We start from the raw sequence: 17,036 nt of genomic DNA on the forward strand, positions 1-17,036 counted from the left end.
TTTATTCTAAGCCCAGAGCTGTATCCATTTTACCATGATGCTTCTCCTAACATCAGCAGGAAGAGATGTAATCCCCATTATATTTTCCATTTCACCTCCTGTGTCTCCCCCTTACTCACAAAAAAGTAACAGAGATCCAAATACTCTGAACAGCAAATACAGCTCTACAGACCACATACAACGGAGGCAGTATAGGACAGTCCTTAAGGGTAACAAATTTGGAGTCAAACCGCCTGGATCCAATTTTCCAGCTCTACAACTTGCTAACTATGTGATTTCTGGCACATGACTTAACCTCTATGATCTGTAGCCCCTTGATTGGTAAAGTGGGAATAACAACAGTATATACTTCATAGGTCTGTTATGAAGATTAAATATGATGATGTACATTTCCATATTAGCACAGTGCCCGGCACACAGTAAACATGCAAACATGTTAAGTTATGATAACAGTGTCAACAAATTCTCCCTATGGAGCAGTATACTTCAGATGAAAAACTGTTCCATGGCCAAAAACCACACTGCTACCCTTAACAAGTTGTTGTTCCTAGTCACAAGGGAGATAGGACATTTAAAGAAATCTATCCACTCCACTGGACACACACACACACACACAAGTCACTAATAACTGTATAGTACTAGTAGAATTTTACACACCATATCCATAAATCTAAGTGTATATCCTACTAACAGAGTCAGCACAGGTACCTTTACATAAAAATACGTTATTCTCATCCCTAGAATTGACCTTTCCAACTAAATTTGCCTTCTTCCTTTACTGCTAACCTTTTGGAATAAGAGTTACTTTATTCCACCTAATAAACTCTCAACCTGAAAAAAATCTCCCACATATTTGTGACATCCCAATTTGGCATGACTTCAGAGGTAAAGAAATCACTTAACTATGAAAAATTAAAGCAATTTAAGTAGCAATGCTCTTCCTGGTATAAAAGTCCCAATACTAGACTACTTCAGTCAACAAGCAGCCCCACTACCATCCAGTTTACTCTGGAGAAGGTCACCAATATAACCAGCGCTAGGATGGAGAGCAGATACCATTCATATCTTTGAGATGATTAAAACATTCATCTAACTAGGATATTAATGTGAAGCAGAAAAAACAAACCCTGGTTTTATTAAAGGCACAATATACTAATGATAGGGAAATGGGGTATAAAATGTTCTTTAAAAATTATATAGGAGAAAAATTTTTGAATAAGTAAGTAAATAAAACTTATACAGGAGAAAAAAGAAAAAAAACTGCCTGGTGTCTTCTGTAATTTCTTTATGAACACTCAACTGTTAAAGAGTCCAAGAAAACAAGCTTGCTCCCAAGTTTTGTCAATCATAAAAAGAAATTTCATTTTAATATAACATGATTTAATATAAATTGATGTACAGTATAGCTATACATACCTGTATGATTGGTATCTGGTGCACATTTATTTATAGGAACATCAAAAGAAAAAATGAGAAATATTTAATCAAACACGCGCAAAATCTTTGCCCCTGGGCCAAATGTTACAAGCGGTAAGCACCAAGATGATGTTTTTAAAAGTAACTATTTTCAACAATACAATTGTAGTTTTATCCAGGGGCCTGTAACCCTACTGAGTGGCTAACCCTTAGCCCATTAAGCTCTGCATCAAAAAAGCAATCTTAAATCATCTGCCTACTTTGATGGATGAAAAATTATGACAACTGTAACTTAAAATATTTGATATGCGTGGTTTTTCAGCGGAGTTGCCATTATTATTATGTTGTGCTTAGAGTAATATGAAAGTTAGTTTTCATACCTTGAGTACACACTTTCTGAAGGATGGGAGGACGGCTATGTAACCTGAGGCATGCTGAGTGTATAGAGCAGCTAGACAGATAACTTACAAGTGGACACACATAAGCTATACAACACAGCAGCTGCATATAAAGAATTGATGGTCACTCAACCATGTGAAGGCCTAAGCCATGATCTCATATTAAAGTGTTCTTAAAACCACCCATTATGTTCACTCAAATATAACTTTTAAATACTCTGTCACACACTTAATTCTCTATTTAAAGGTTAAGTGAAATTAAGGATGATGGGTTTCAGTCTGGAGAACATTTTCTCTGACAAAGCCATTCATTCCTTTGGATCTGCCTCTCATCCCCAGAAGGATAGCGGGTAGGACTACCTAGAAACCCTTCTAGGAGATATATTGGGATTTTAATTCTACATTCCTAAAACCGAGTGGAACTTTTTGCTCTGTCATTTCACGTGTACTTCCCTCCTCCACTCTCCTTTAAACCAGAACACTCATTCTCCTGTGAAAAGATCATTCTTTTCCTTTAAACAGGTGATGGGTAAGTTCTCAATTTGTTTCAGGTGCCTTAGTAAGCTAAAAAAAAAAAGTAAACAACAAAAACCCAGAACTTAAAAAAAAAAAAAAAAAGACGCAGAACTAAAGCCTGAAGCCATCCGTCTTCACCTTTCTTCTTGGTATGTTACCTGAGCATTTGCAACAAGGATGTCAAGAGGGTAACAGTCTCTACAGAGGCCTTACTGACCAGAGGCGAGGGTACGTTCATGCTGCTTAAGGAAAAGGCAAAAGGGAAGAACTTCATCGGCGCGCTTAACACTTGGGTAGAAGGTGGATTTTAGAAAAGCCAAAACAGTAAACTATCGACAAAGTTTAAAGAATGCGTGGATTGGGTACAACTAGTGAAAAGGTTTGCGGGCAGGTAGGAAAACACTCAAGTGCGGAGAGTGCGGAGGAAAAGTTTTAAACACCCACCAGAGCCTAGTGATCTATTAACATGCATCCTCCTCCCCAGGCTCTGCTCTTGCCCCCAGAGCAGCTAGCTGCAGGAAAGCAAGCAGCCCTATTTTTAAACACTTAAACCTCTCCCTTGGACTTCAGAAGGCTTGAGTTACTAGCGTTGTAAATAATGTTTCTTCCTAAACAAGTGAAGGCACATCTGAATTCCCTAGCCAAGGCCCGGGAGAAAGGAAGGTAAAGGGACAAAAAGTGATTTCAGCGTGAGAGCGAGGTGATGGGGTGGGGGTGGGGTAGAAGGAAGGACTTACCGCAGCCTCTGCGGGCTGCCCCCAAAGACTCAGGGCCAGTAAATACAAGCCGGCAGCCAGGCTGACTCCACGCAGTTTCATTCTTCTCCGGCTCCCGCAGCTCCTTCAGCACCCGCACGAAATCCCTGGCTGGCTCTGACCAGCTGACATAATCTTGAGGGTTTATAGGGACAGAGCTAGAGCCGGAGAGGGACAGCGAGGGTGTCCCAATTGTGCTGGTCGTCTTGGGTGAGGAGAAAGAAGCTTTTTAAGAGTGGAGGGGGGGGAAAAATCAGCAGCAACTATTCTTCCCTCCCCCCTCCCCTCCCCAAAGCCGGTCTCTCCGGAGCACTTTTCCCTTCTGTTCAGACTTGCAAACTTTTTCCTCGTGCAAGTTCCACAGATCTACTTTCCTCCCTCTCTTCCCCCGCACCGCCCCCTCCCCACCAGCCCTGGGGAATTTGAGGATCACTCCGCCTCAGCTTTGCACCAGCAACCTGCGAGGGAGTGACGCTCAGTTATTTGGAGGAGGGAAACTTCCAGACCAGTGGACTCCGCACCCCGAGTCCCACCGGGAAGCTTTTCAATTCGCACTTGCACCTTCCATTGATACTCCTTTTCCCTGCCCAGTCCCACTCTCACTGGTATGAGCACCAAAACCAGTTACAAATAGACCTGGGCTGGGACTATTTTTTCGTAGCGGAGGGATCTCAGAAGAACGGGCCTTTTTACTGTTAATGATTAGAAACAAATTTTGGTCGCTGCTCCCAGGGCTGCTGGGGTTGTTTGCTTTCCACCTGCTCACAGGACGGAGTCTCTACGAACAGAAAATGTGCAAATATTAGAAATATATAAATATATTTATATAATTAAATATATGCTTACGGCTGAGGAATTAAGAAAATGAACATATGTGTATGTGTGTGAAGACTTCATGCGTGTTATATACATATAAGATTTGGGAGTGTTCAGTAGATATCAGTAATTATTATGAGGTTGGATGCTGTAATACGGCCATATCTTTTTATTTAGCTACATGGAATGCTGTAATTAATATGTACCTCTTATACTGACTAACATAAAAGGTATTGAGTCTCATTGCAGTTGTTTTTCGCAGAGATTTCGGGAAGGGAATTAAATAACTTCGGTGCACTTTTCCTTAACACTAACACTAACACTTGATTGGAAATATTTGTGTGGACTTAATGGCAGTTAAATTGATGTCTCCCAATAAAGTAGACTTGAACGTTACTTCGGTGATTCTGATATATAAAATATTTTTAAGCACCAACAGGCCCAGAAAATACTTTGTGTGGACTGCTTGGAGGGTCTTCCGGGGATTTCTTGAAGAAGTCTTCAGAGCAGTTGTTATCTCAGACCCTAGAATTTACCACTTCAGTCTTTCAGGGCTAAGGGTAGTTTTACAACTCCAGAAACCACCACCGCCGCCCCAAGAGCTTAGTGTACAGTTAGAATGAGTGATATGCATTTGCGCAAGTGTGCAAGGGCCCATTTGTCTATGTGGGAGTAGTACGCCTTAATCTGTTTATGTGTAACAGTTAACAGTGGTTTAAGGAAGTGTATGATGCACAATTGCTTACATCTTAGTGTGTAGGTCCGTAGGCCTGTGCATGAAGCTGTGGAGACGCGTGGGAATGTTATGTGTAGAGGTGCCTGAAAGTGAGAAAGACGACCGGCTGCCCAAGGTAGGGGGGATGATTGACAGCACACAGCCCCGCCCCCTTCCCCTCCATTCCTTCCTCCCCTGGTGCATGGAACTATCTTTTGAGTGCGGCAAGTTGTAGCGGGCACCGCTGACCGTGTTTCCCTTTGGGACACCTCCTTGTCTAGAAGCTGAGTTTAGTTTCTTCAGCAGTGAGCCACTTCGCCCCCCTACCCCATCCTCTTGAATAAGGAAACAGCCGCCAAGCATCAGCGGAGCCCCGATGAGCCGCGGCCGCGGAGCCGCTTAGCAGTCTCCCGGGACCCAGCTCCGGAGGAGCCGCAAGCATGCACCCTGGGTGAGCTGTTGCTGCCCTGAGCTCCCCTCCTCTTTCCTACTTTGGGCTACTTTGCCGGACCGGGACTATACTTATACTTCTGTCACTGCAGAGAAAGTGGGGGCAGGCAGCAAAAAGGGGTCGGGGGTCTATGGACAGACTCAGGACCCCGGAGCCTAGAGAACCCATGTTATTCACCCTCCCTCCCGTTTCAGGTTGTGGCTGCTCCTGGTTACATTGTGCCTGACCGAGGAACTGGCAGGAGCGGTGAGTCTCTTCTCCAGACCCCTAATCTTCCTCCTCCTTTGACCCCCTCCCCATCCCACCTCTTGTGTTTGTGTTAGGGGGTTGCAGAGGGTTGCACCATGAAACGGAGTTCACATCACTCTCGTTTCTACTGGGAGTTAATGGGGTTCTTAGAAAGGAATAGCACAGTGTCAGCCTTTGGGACTCAGGCATCTTTCTCTCCCAAAACTTCGTAAGGGGTTGGGAAAGTAAAAGTAGAAGACACATGAGGCACGCATTTATGAGCGTCTTCCCTGGTCGACTTAAGATGACTGACATCTGATGCCCTTCTCTGTATCGATCTCCAAGGCAGAAGAAATGTAATTTTCCCTGGTCTGCAAGAACGTGAATTGGTACACAAGTTTGAAAGTGGGAGGAGTACACAAGAAGTGGGACTTGGATGTACCGTGAACGTTATAGAAGTTAAACTTTAGTATTTTCTTGTGAGTCCTTTGACAGTACCAGGTGACAACATCTGGATTCTTTAACTACCTGAACTGCACTGATACCACTAGATGATGTTCAGTTTCTGCCTGATTTTTCCTTTTACTGGTATTCTATGCCATCAGAAAATTATAAGTGGTTAGAATAGGAAAAAAAATTCTAAAAGCTAACATTTCATAGACTGTTTAGATAGCATCCATCAAATCAACTAGGGGCTGCAGGCAAAGGAATTTCTGTAGACATTTGGTCAAGAAAAGTTTAATGGATCCCAGAAAGCAGTCATTCCAATGGAATTACTAGGATAAGTTACCAAAGGTGGAGTGACCTGAATAATCAGAAATGCTGCAGTTTTCCAGACTCACTAGCAACTTATTCCCACAGAAATAAAGTTAACTGCTGAGTTCAGATATGAAGTTGTTTAACTATTGAGTACTGTTTCACTGCTCTATTTTAAAAATTCTTAATAATAGCCAAAGTCATGCATGTACTCTATGTGTGTGTAGATATGTATGTATAGATATATGACAGCTAAATATATATTCCAAATATTTAATTTGTGAGTTTTGACAATTTTCACTGATTGGCTCTAATTTTAATACTTTAAGTATTTTAAAATGCTATTTATAGAGCCATATTTAATTCAACCCAATAAAATTACCTAATGTTCTTATGGGGAAAAAATGAATTACTTTGTCCTGGTATATGTCTTTAAGAAAATATCAGAATAAAGTGAAATGAGTTCTCTTATGAAAAGATGATGCCAGAAAACTTGACTCAACATTTTGTAATGTCTTAACTCAGAACATCAACCTCTGTGTAAGTAAATTCTAGATTTTGTAAGCAGAGGTATTGATCTAGGTTTCTGCACACTTCTCTTTCAGATTCTTACAGTATACAAGTTTAGTTATGTGTTACCTTGAGGCCCAATACTACATTTATTGAAAATGCCCGGTTTTGATTGGTTAACAATTTGTCTGGGAATCTTGCCACTTATAAAAATGTCGTGCTTGGGCAGAATACCCTCCAGCAAAACCTTTATTTCAGACTCTGGCTGATCGTATTCAGTGTACTTTTGGGAAAAGCATTAACAAATCATTCTATATAGCTGGAGAAGTCCCAAATACTGCATCCTATCACTTGATAACTTTAAAAGATACTGCAGGATGTTGCCTTCATTTCTTAGAAGTATTGAAACATGTCTCCAAAATCAAGCAGTACTTTGGTGTGTGGATTTTAGACTCTGTCCCATTGTTTTACAATGTCACCTGCTATGTCAGTGTGACTGACCCTAGTAAGACTAAAATAAGCCTTGAGATACACTGACAATATTTTTGCCTAAAGTTCATAACTGCTTCATTCACCTATTGTTTACTTCTGCATAATATCTTTGACATTGTAAAGCTAATTTTTAATTTTTTGACAAATTGCAGAGAAAGAGGAGAGTAACAGGATAAGTTCTCAGAAGATGACTTTTCTGAGGGGAAGTTTTTTCCTTTGTACTCTTTGTACTGGAGTCTCATTTATATTGGCTGGTTCTCATCTTTTACTCTCAATTCCAGTTATCCTCTGGGTTTGTAATGTTTTTCACCTTTCAGATGCTTTTAAACATTTGAATTCTCTGTAACTTTTTGACTTAAATTAATAAAAATAACATAAATAGATTGACAGGAACTATGTTGTGCTTCACCATGACAGTCTCTTCACTGTGAGAGTTATGTTGTCAATAATGGAATATCGGTGAGCATTTAAAATAGGGTCGTTTAGGTGCTTTTGAGTTCTCTCTTTGTCAGAGTTTATATAGCAGTGCTTCTGAAGGGATGGAAAACTAAATGTTAAAACCCAGGATTAAATAATGAGTTTTCATTAAATTTCTTTTAAAAGAGTGGTGATCTTCATTTATATGAAATATTTTCACAATTTATCTGAATGAGATAGAGCCTAGAATTTCAGAATATCCATAATCATTTTTGGTTATTAAGTGCCTAAGGCACCGCACACAAAGATTTACTTAAACGTAGTCTCCAACTCTGTAGTTCACTTTCTCAGACAATGGTTGTCATTGTGTTCCTTAAAGGATAGGATACTTGGGACTTCCCTGGTGGTCCAGTGGTTAAGACTCTGTGCTCCCAATGCAGGGGCCTGTGTTCGACATCTGGTCAAGGAACTAGATCCCATATGCCGCAACAAAGATTCCACACACAGCAACAAAGATCCCTCAGGTTCGTCCTTTCCAATGTGATTTTCCGTCATAATCAGTCATCAAAGTATGAATGGAGTGTTAAGGTTTTTCAGAGATGGAGAAAATCCTTTCCTAATCTAAGGATCAAGAGGAGTATTTGCCTTGTTTGGGGCTGTCTCTAGGATTTCTTTCTTTCTTTTTTTTTCTTTTTTAAAACAACTTTATTAAGATACAATTTACATACCATAAATTCGCCCATTTATGTATACCATTCAGTGATTAACAAATTTACCTAGTTGTACAACCATCACTGTATCCAGTTTTAGAACAGTTTCATCACCCCGATAAGATCCTTTATATCCGTTTAATCAATCCCTATTCCCAACGGAAAGCCCAGGCAAGCATGAATCTACTTTTCTACCTCTACAGATTTGTCATTTCAGGACATTTCATATCAATAGAACCATATAATATATAATCTTTTGTGTTTGGCATTTTTCACTTAGCATAATATTTTTGAAAGTCATTCGTGTTGTAGCATATATCAGTATTTCACTTTTTTTTTTCTTTTTTTAGTATTGGTATTTAGTATTACTCTTCCATTATGGATATATGATATACCCCATTTTGTTTATGCATTCACCAATTAATGGACATTTGGGCTCTTTTCACTTTTGGTTTTTGTGAACAATACTGCTATGAACATTAACATACAAATCTTTGTGTGGACATATATTTTATTTCTCTTGAGTAGATGGAATTGCTGGGTTGTATGAAAACTTTATATTTAACCTTTTAAGAAACTGCAAAACTGTTTTCCAGAGTGGCTGTACCACCTTACATTCCCATCAGTGTTGTATGAAAATTTCTGTTTTGCTACATCCTTGCCAACACTTGTTATTGTCTGTCATTTTTATTATAGCCATCCTGGTGGATGTGAAGTGGTGTTTCGTTGCGGTTTTAATTTGCATTTCCCTAATGACTAACCAAGTGCTTTTCAAGTGCTTATTAGCCATTTGGGTATCTTCTTTGGAGAAATGTCTATTCAAATATTTTGTCCACTTAAAAATTGGATTGCCATTATTATTATGTTGTAAGAGTTCTTTGTATATTTTAGATATGTCTTTTACCATATATACAATTTGCAAATATTTACTCCCAGTCTGTGGCTTATGTTTTCATTTTCTTAATATGAATTCTTAAAGTAGTCTTCTGCTTTGCCTGCTAGCAAATATCCTATATCAGCTAGCTATGAATGATTCAAATATATAATATGTGTGTGTATGTATGGACATAGAGTATATATCTTGGGTGACTGGGAATACTGATACATATGTATGAGTGCATCATCAAGTAAAGCATCAAATGACTACATAAATAGGTGACAATAGATGATAATGTTACATTATTGACAGGTCAAAAGAAACATTTTCAGATAGGAGTGGGGGGGAAAGTGGCTATTATTTAAAGTTTTACTAAAGAAGCAGATAGATATATTACTATATCGCAAATTTGTTTTATTATATATTTTGATGATTGGTTTCTATTGTAATCCCATGTATTTTATCGACTATATTTTAAAATAGGGAGTCTGTAGGCTTCACTAGACTGCCAGAGTAAGCCATGGTATTGAAAAAGAACCCCTTTAGTTATGCAGTTGGTTTTTACAATTTGTCACTGTCTAAGGCATCTTTGGGTGTGAGGGCATTTGTATTGACTACAAGTGCCAACATTTTGGATTCTAGGCATATTATGGAGTCTGCAGTAAATACGCCCCTATATTCCATAAGATCATAGTTAAGCCAGATCACAGGAGCAGAGGAGGCTATTCCCCTAATTACTCCATTAATATAATAATGAAACAGATTGACCTCAATTATCAATACATATTAGTGTTTGCTTGCCTTAGTTTATGCATAACTCCATAATTCCATCACCAGGCTTGGAGTATAGATTTGTCCTATCCTGTGTCGATGACAAGACATATACATATAGAATGAAGATATTAGGAAAGCACCATGCTGTATTAAACTACCAAGTCCTATTAAGCCGACAAAATATCCCAGTTAGGCAGATTATAGGGCTCTAACTTGTTTTAAAGTCTAACTAAATATAAATAGAAGACCTGATAAGCATGCCCAAGGGAAAACAGTGACAGGAAAATTAGTTAACAACAATTATCCACTCTCTTACCATCTGTAATTTATCCCTCTTCTAGGAATTTTTTTTCTTCTACAAACAATATTGAAGTCTCCTCCATTATAAAAACAAATGCAATTTTTAAAAACCATGGCTTCATTTTCCTCTTTTACTCTAACCGCCTCATTCACATTACCACCAAATTCCTGGTCATTGTCTACTCTCCTTCAACAACCATTTACCCTTAAGCCTAGAAGGAGGATATTCTACCAAAATTGTCCTCTTTCAAGTTACTAATGGATACCTGATGGCCAAGCCCAGTGGTTTCATTGCAGTCCCCATTTTATCTGATTTCATAACTGTAGTGCTTGGCACTTTCCAATCATTCTCAAACCACCTTTCCCCCTTTGTCTTCCAAGTAACGAGGACTCATTGTTTCTCATTACACGTCTCTGATTTTTTGGGGGGATGAGGGGGGTCGTGCTGTGTGGCTTATGGGATCTTAGTTCCTGGACCAGGGATTGAACCCAAGCCCTGGGCAGTGAATGCGTGGAGTCCTAACCACTGGACCACCAGGGAATTCCCTCTGATTATTTTATTCATTCAACAATTATTTATTGAGCAGCCACTGTGTTCTAATTAGTATGTCAGACTCTGGTGACGTAGTGGTGAACAAGTCAGGCATGAGCTTTGCCGTCACGGAGCTTATGGTCTCCATTACTCGCTGGTCATAAAATGGTCATTTTGCTCACAATTTTTATCCTTTGCCTTCTTCTTGCCTCAACAGTTCTAACTATGCCTCCTATACATTGATGGCTATCAGATTTGTGTTTCCAGCCCAGATGTCTCTTTTTCGCTCCAAATCTTCATTTCCAATTACCTACTAAGTCCTTATACCTATGTCTCAATTGGTTGATACATACAAAGCGCTTAAAATGATGCCTAGAGCTTAGTGTACGCACTCAAACAATACCAGCTCTTATGTTGTATTGCCCCAAAACAGAGTGTATCCGAAAATGAAATTATCTTCTAGTCCTTACCATGACACTCCAACCTGCTATCTTTTTTTTATCTTTGTTGAATGTCATCACCACCCAGTTTCAAGCGGAAAACTATAGAATCAGGCACCAAACCTCATTATCTCCATCTCCACCAAGTTCTGTTAGTTTTACCAAAAACTTGCAGAATCTAGTTTTTTATTCGTATTCTAATTCGTATTCTAACTCATCATCATATATAAATAACCTCTCAACTAGTTTTTCTACCTCCTGCCTCCATTCGAATCTCTGCTCTGCCACCTGAATTATTTTACTAACAACAAATCCAATTATGTTATCTCCTGATTTAAGTTTTGTTGGTTTCTTTTTTATTCCAGGATTGAAATACACACTCCTTGGCTTGACACATTTAAGGGCCTTCATTACCTGGCCCCACCTACCTTTCCAGCCTCATGTCTGAGTGTTTCTTCCCTGCCACCTCTCCTTCTCAAACTCATAATGTATATTGTGCTTCATTCAGACTGAACTTCTCTCCATTCCCAAAGCACTTTATGCCCTTTCACATTTTTTCCTTTTGCATATGCTGTCCCCTCCATGTGGAATGTCTTTCTCCACCATTTACACCTTCTCTTCCTAGTGAACTCCTACTCAATCTTTAATACCCAGATAAAATGCCATTTCCTCTATGAAACAGTCCCAGACCTCTTCAGAAAGAATTTATTCTTCCTTCCCCTGTGCTTCCAAAGCTCTTTGGGTACCTTTGGTGACACCTACCACATAGTTGTGAAACTCCTATGTTTGTATGTCATGTTGCCCCCTTCAAACTTAAAATATCCAGGGTAGTGCCAAGCATATAGGAAGGGATCAGTAGGTGACTTTCAAGTGAGTAAACAGATCTACTCCTAACGGCCTGTAACAACTGCCTTTTCCTTGTCTCTCTTGAGAATTACAAATGTTAACCCTAATAACAATTGCTTTGATGGAAAAACAACAATCTTGTTCAATGGAATAATGTTTAAGAGAAAGGACTCTGGAATCAGACTCATGTTTGAATGCTGCCTCTGCCCTCTCTGTGACTTAGGGCGACTCATTTTGCCTTTCTGAGACTCAATTTTCTCATCAGTAAAAATGGGATAATAACATCTTCCTCCTGAGAGTGTTGGGTGATTAGGAGAGAGAACCTATGTATAATTACCATTGACAAGATAATTGCTAAATCCCCACTGTATCCCCCTACATTCATTCTCTATTTCTCTTAATGCTGAGGGAAATTTTTAAAGTCTTTTCCCAGTTTTGACAACTGATAAAGGGAGATGCCAGACAAGACTTTCGTTTTGTAGATTGTATGTCTGGAAGAATGGTTATGTTTCTCAATTGTCCCCCTCATCTCTTTTTCCCTCTTCTACCACTTTAATAATGACATAATTACTAGTGCTTTAAGTTTACAAAGCACTTTCTCAATATTATCTTATTAGCAGTTCAAGACTAACCTGAGAAATATATAGGGCAAATATTCTCAGCTCAGAGAGATTAACTGATTTTTCTAAGATCACAAATCCAGCAAATGGTAGAATTTGGGTTAAAACCCACTAGACTGTGCTGTCTCTCTAATTCAGGCGTTTTATCATCTCTTATCTGGACTCCAAAACAGACCTGACTGTTCTGGTTTCAGTCTTCCCCTGCCTCCCACCCCCTCTCCTGATATCCATCCTCTCTGCAAGCAAGGGGCCTGTATTCTAAAACACAAATATGATCATGCCCCTCCAAGCTCCCCATATCCATCATCATCTGGCCCGGCCTGCCCATCCAACCCCATCTCCTGTTATTGTTCTTATACTGATGTTTAGACCACAGTACGCTTTTGATGTTGGCTCAATATGCCATGCATAGTCACTCCTCCTGCTTTTCCTTCTGTTTGAAACACCCTTCTTTTCTCATCCTTTTCCTGCTTCCTGCCTCTGCAGATGGACTTAGTCCTCTTCCCTTAAGACCCACTTTAGTGAATTTTTTTCCTGAAATCTCCCCTTCTTTCTAGCTTTCTGTCTCTCCCTCTGTTTCTCCTTCTTTCCTTCCTTCAACAAATATTTATTTAGTGCCTTCTATAAGTCAAACACTGTGGCCATCCCTGTTGTTTGAAGGACCATGGCGAGTACCAAGCCAGTGTGGCTAGAACACAGGGAGAGGAGAGTAGAGGGAGGGAGGTGGAACACTGTGTAACATGAGGCTGGAGGAACAGGAAAGGACCAGACATATCCTGCACTCTTACTGGCTCCCGATTCCTTAGAGTGTTTACCTAATGCCTGCGCTAAGGTGTATTTCTCTGGGTGGAGTGTGACAGGTGTTATAGTTATTGTTGGTCACTGACTCTGTGTCCAGCACTGGCAAACCGTTATGCCTAGAGGGCTCACTCCGGAGGCACATATCTACCCCCTCCAGATTTATAAAATTTAGCTAAGTCATGAGGTATGTGTCTTTTCTTCAGCTTTTCAGGGGTTCAAGGTTTTAAGTCTGGAGGTCTATTTCCTGATTTTTTTCTCCCTTTATGGATTATAGCATGGTTAAAAAATAGAGCTCCATATTTGGGGCAGAATGTTCCTCAGCTCAGATACAGACTCCATCATTAACTATGGCCTTAGGATAAATCATTAAATGTATTATTAGCTGAAAAATTATTACTATTGTTGTTATTCTACTCCCATCACTTACTGTGACCACCTTTGCACTAAAAATGAGTGGTGAGCTCATTTGGGTAGCATTTTAGAGAAAATTGCTTAATTATGTATTGAATTTGTCTTTCAAGCTTCCTAAAGGGAGAAAAAGAGTTAGAGTTGTTATATTTGTTCCAGTTTCTCCAAAGCCACTTCTACCTCTGCTGCCCTACCTATAGAGATCAGGGTACCAACTAAAGATTATGTCTGAAGACGCCCCTTCAGGCATCTTTGAAGTCCCAGTTCCCTTTCGTCTAACAACAATAGAGCTAGTTTGCCATTCTCTCTCAATCTAGTTGCTTTTTACTGAGGGGGGAGTTGGTGTTCTTCAGTGGAAATTTCCCTGGCCCAAAAGTTCTAACAGTTACCTCAGAGAGGCCAGGCTTTCCCAGAAATGTCTGGGACTTCTGGCCAAGAGGCTGAATTTGTCCTTTGGGAGACAGATTATCTCTGGGGGAGAGAAGGAAAGTTAAGTGGTATTTCTCCTTTGCTCTGTAAAGCTTTGAAGGACCATTTTTCCTTACCCAGAGGGAAGAGGGTTGGCAGAGAAAATCTCAAATGCCTAGAATCTCTAAATTCTGTTTGTGAGTATAGCAGATCCCTCGAGAATGAAGATCAACTTGAGGTTTATAAGATTTATGTGACTTTGCCTTGGCGATAAGATTAAGTTGCATAAATACTTACCAGCCTCTAGATACCCGGAACATGTTCATAGATAGTAATGTCAGTAGTGATCCTGGCAATGAAGAAGAAGAAAAAGAATGGTTAGAGCACTTTTCAAAATTTAGAGCAGTAGACCCATCCCCCCACAAATAAAATCTTATATGGCCCCCCAACATAAAAACCAAAGTAAGTGTTTTACTAAGAAGTCCAAGTTTTTTTAATATTTATTTATTTGTAAAGTCAGTAAGAAGGAAGAGAATGAAGAAAACCTAAAATCTCAAATTGAGAGCTATAGCAGTCTTAGTCTCCAGTTTATTCCTATGTGGAGAAAATTCCGATGTGCCCAAATAAGTAGTGGCTTTTTGCTTCATAGTTTGTCTTGCCATCTCAGGATATGCTTCTGTTAAACAGACATAGCAAGAAAATCTGTATTTCTAGGTGTACACACACTACTCTCTCTCTTCTCTCACTTCCAGTCTCTCTCTTACACACACACACACACACACACACACATTGTTAACTTGGCAGCACGCATTAGCACAATCAGAGGTGGTTTCTGATGTGTGAATGTTTGGTGTGGAACCCACTTGAATGGTACATGCTGTGTTTTATTACCATCCTAAAATAGTTTAAAATATAATTTTAACTGAAATTAAAATCAGATGTTGTGGAACTGGTGAAATACTGCCACCATTTAAAAACACTGGATTATATGATAATCCAGCACTGAACTTCATAGATCAGAATGAAGTGTTCTAGAAGGTGAAAGAAGGAAGAGATCAATATGGATTGTAGTTAGAGAAACCTTCACAGAAGTAAGATTTGTGCTGGGCCTTAAGGGACTCGTTTAAAATAAATGATAAATGTGGAGACTGTATATTCTAGATTTTTCCCAGACATCCCTGATTTCAAGTTTTCTTCTCTAGGTCTCTATAAATATACTTGTATTTGTCAGGACAGATGATTTATCTTTGGTTTTTAAATGTAGTCCTATTAAATATCAGAGAGACAAGCTGATCAGACCATGAGCAAAACCATGGAGGATGTTTCCGGGTACAGCATCTTTGAGGAAATTAGAAAAAGGCACACTTTCCTCTAGGCAGGCAGAGCTCCCTGTCCTTGCTGAGCAGCAAGCAGTGTGGGTTTCAGCTCCCACGTGCCACCTCAGTCAGGGCTCCTTTTGCAGTGAACCCCATGAATAGTCGTACACTGCAGCCCTAGCACGAAGGAATGTGGTTGAATGGAGGACAGTGAGAAGACCTACCTCGTTAAAGCATAGGAGTAGAAGGAAATGATCATGGACAGTTGGAGCAGGGTTAGGTCGTGGAAGTCTTAAAACCCAGGCAGAGGGAAGAATTCGGCCACAAAGCGCTGTGCTGATTGCTATTTGAGGGAAATACTGACATGATCAGTGGGTCTTTTGCCCACTCTTCTTATGTCAGACAAGTACCTGTACATATAACCCCCCATAGCCTATATATCTGACGTAAATACACATACACATACCGAGCCTGCTGTTTTTATTTTTGTTGATTTCTTTTTATTTTTATTGTAAAGACTAACGCTCTAGCTTTAACCACAGCCTTTGCCTTTATTTTCTTGCCTTCTATAGATTATCTTAAATCACCACTTTTATCCTTCCCCTCCTCAAGAAGTTGTAACAGCACCCAGATGCCTACTCCATGAAAACCTTGTACTTCTCCCCCATCCCCAACTCTCTCCCTACTGGACTACCTGAAGAATTGAAGGCAGTGTGGTCAAGTTAGGAGAGATCCATAGCTTTCTCTGGTTTAAGGTCCAGCACCTGTTTTGAGCCCTCAGCCTGCCCATTCTCCAGTCTTGAAGCCCTGAGACTAGCTTGCGGCTCCCACTGTCCCTGTTGGCTGTGATAACCAAAGGTGCTGAGAGAGATGGCTGCCTCTTTGTCCACTGACTCCCAGTTTATACTCTCCCTGTCAGAGAATAAGTTAGCGAGGAGAGGAGACTTCTGATAAAAAACATTGTACTTTAGAACCAAATTGACAGCACTTCCTTTCTCTATTTTGAGGGACCTCCCTATGCATTTCTATATGTACGTTTCTCTGTAAGTTTGGTTATGCCCTCCTGTGTACCTGTGAGAGTATGTACTTATTTAACATTTTTTGTCTGTCAGTTTTTTTTTCTTTTTCATGTCTTTTACTGTCTTTTTTAAATTTTGAAACAATCTCAAAATTACAGAAAAGCTTCACGTATGCTACAATAATTTTTTCTTTAACCATTTGAGAGTAAGTTGCCAATATGATCCGACATCACTCCCAAATGCTTTAGTGTATATTTCCTACAAACAAAGATATTCTACTGTGTAATCATTTTTTCTCTTAAAAATATTATGAAATATTTTAGGCAACAGGAATGTTACATATATATAATATTATGTAAAATAACATAATGAACATATGTGACAATGTAATAAACATAATATAATGAATACATGACCATCACCCAACTTAAGAAATAAAATGCAGTTGAAACCACCTGTGTATCACTCCCAGCCCCACCTCCAGCACCTTGAATTTGGTATATATCATTCATTCC

General features: G+C 39.6%; 2 protein-coding genes across 5 annotated transcripts in view; one reads left to right on the plus strand and one right to left on the minus strand.

Moving 5' to 3' along the window:
- COL4A5 (collagen type IV alpha 5 chain) overlaps positions 1–3,477 on the minus strand; it is a 214,511-nt gene extending 211,034 nt beyond the window's left edge. For 2 of the 3 annotated variants that reach the window (XR_009050252.1, XM_057717835.1), the window contains exon 1: positions 3,068–3,476. Coding sequence is in view for 2 of the 3 variants with exons in the window: in XM_057717835.1 (XP_057573818.1) it covers positions 3,068–3,148 (81 nt within the window). In the remaining variant the exon portion in view is untranslated. Of the gene's footprint in view, positions 1–3,067 lie in introns of all 3 variants that reach the window. The other variant, XM_057717836.1, reaches the window with a different exon arrangement.
- Positions 3,478–4,813: 1,336 nt separating this feature from the next.
- Positions 4,814–17,036, plus strand: part of COL4A6 (collagen type IV alpha 6 chain) — a 263,062-nt gene continuing 250,839 nt past the window's right edge. For both annotated transcript variants that reach the window (XM_057717754.1, XM_057717755.1), the window contains exons 1-2: positions 4,814–5,067; positions 5,262–5,313. In XM_057717754.1, the coding sequence (XP_057573737.1) occupies positions 5,057–5,067; positions 5,262–5,313 (63 nt within the window). In that variant the 5' untranslated portion in view covers positions 4,814–5,056. The remainder of the gene's footprint in view (positions 5,068–5,261; positions 5,314–17,036) is intronic.

The sequence above is a fragment of the Hippopotamus amphibius genome, chromosome X, assembly GCF_030028045.1.
Source record: "Hippopotamus amphibius kiboko isolate mHipAmp2 chromosome X, mHipAmp2.hap2, whole genome shotgun sequence".
NCBI classification, from domain to species: domain Eukaryota; kingdom Metazoa; phylum Chordata; class Mammalia; order Artiodactyla; family Hippopotamidae; genus Hippopotamus; species Hippopotamus amphibius.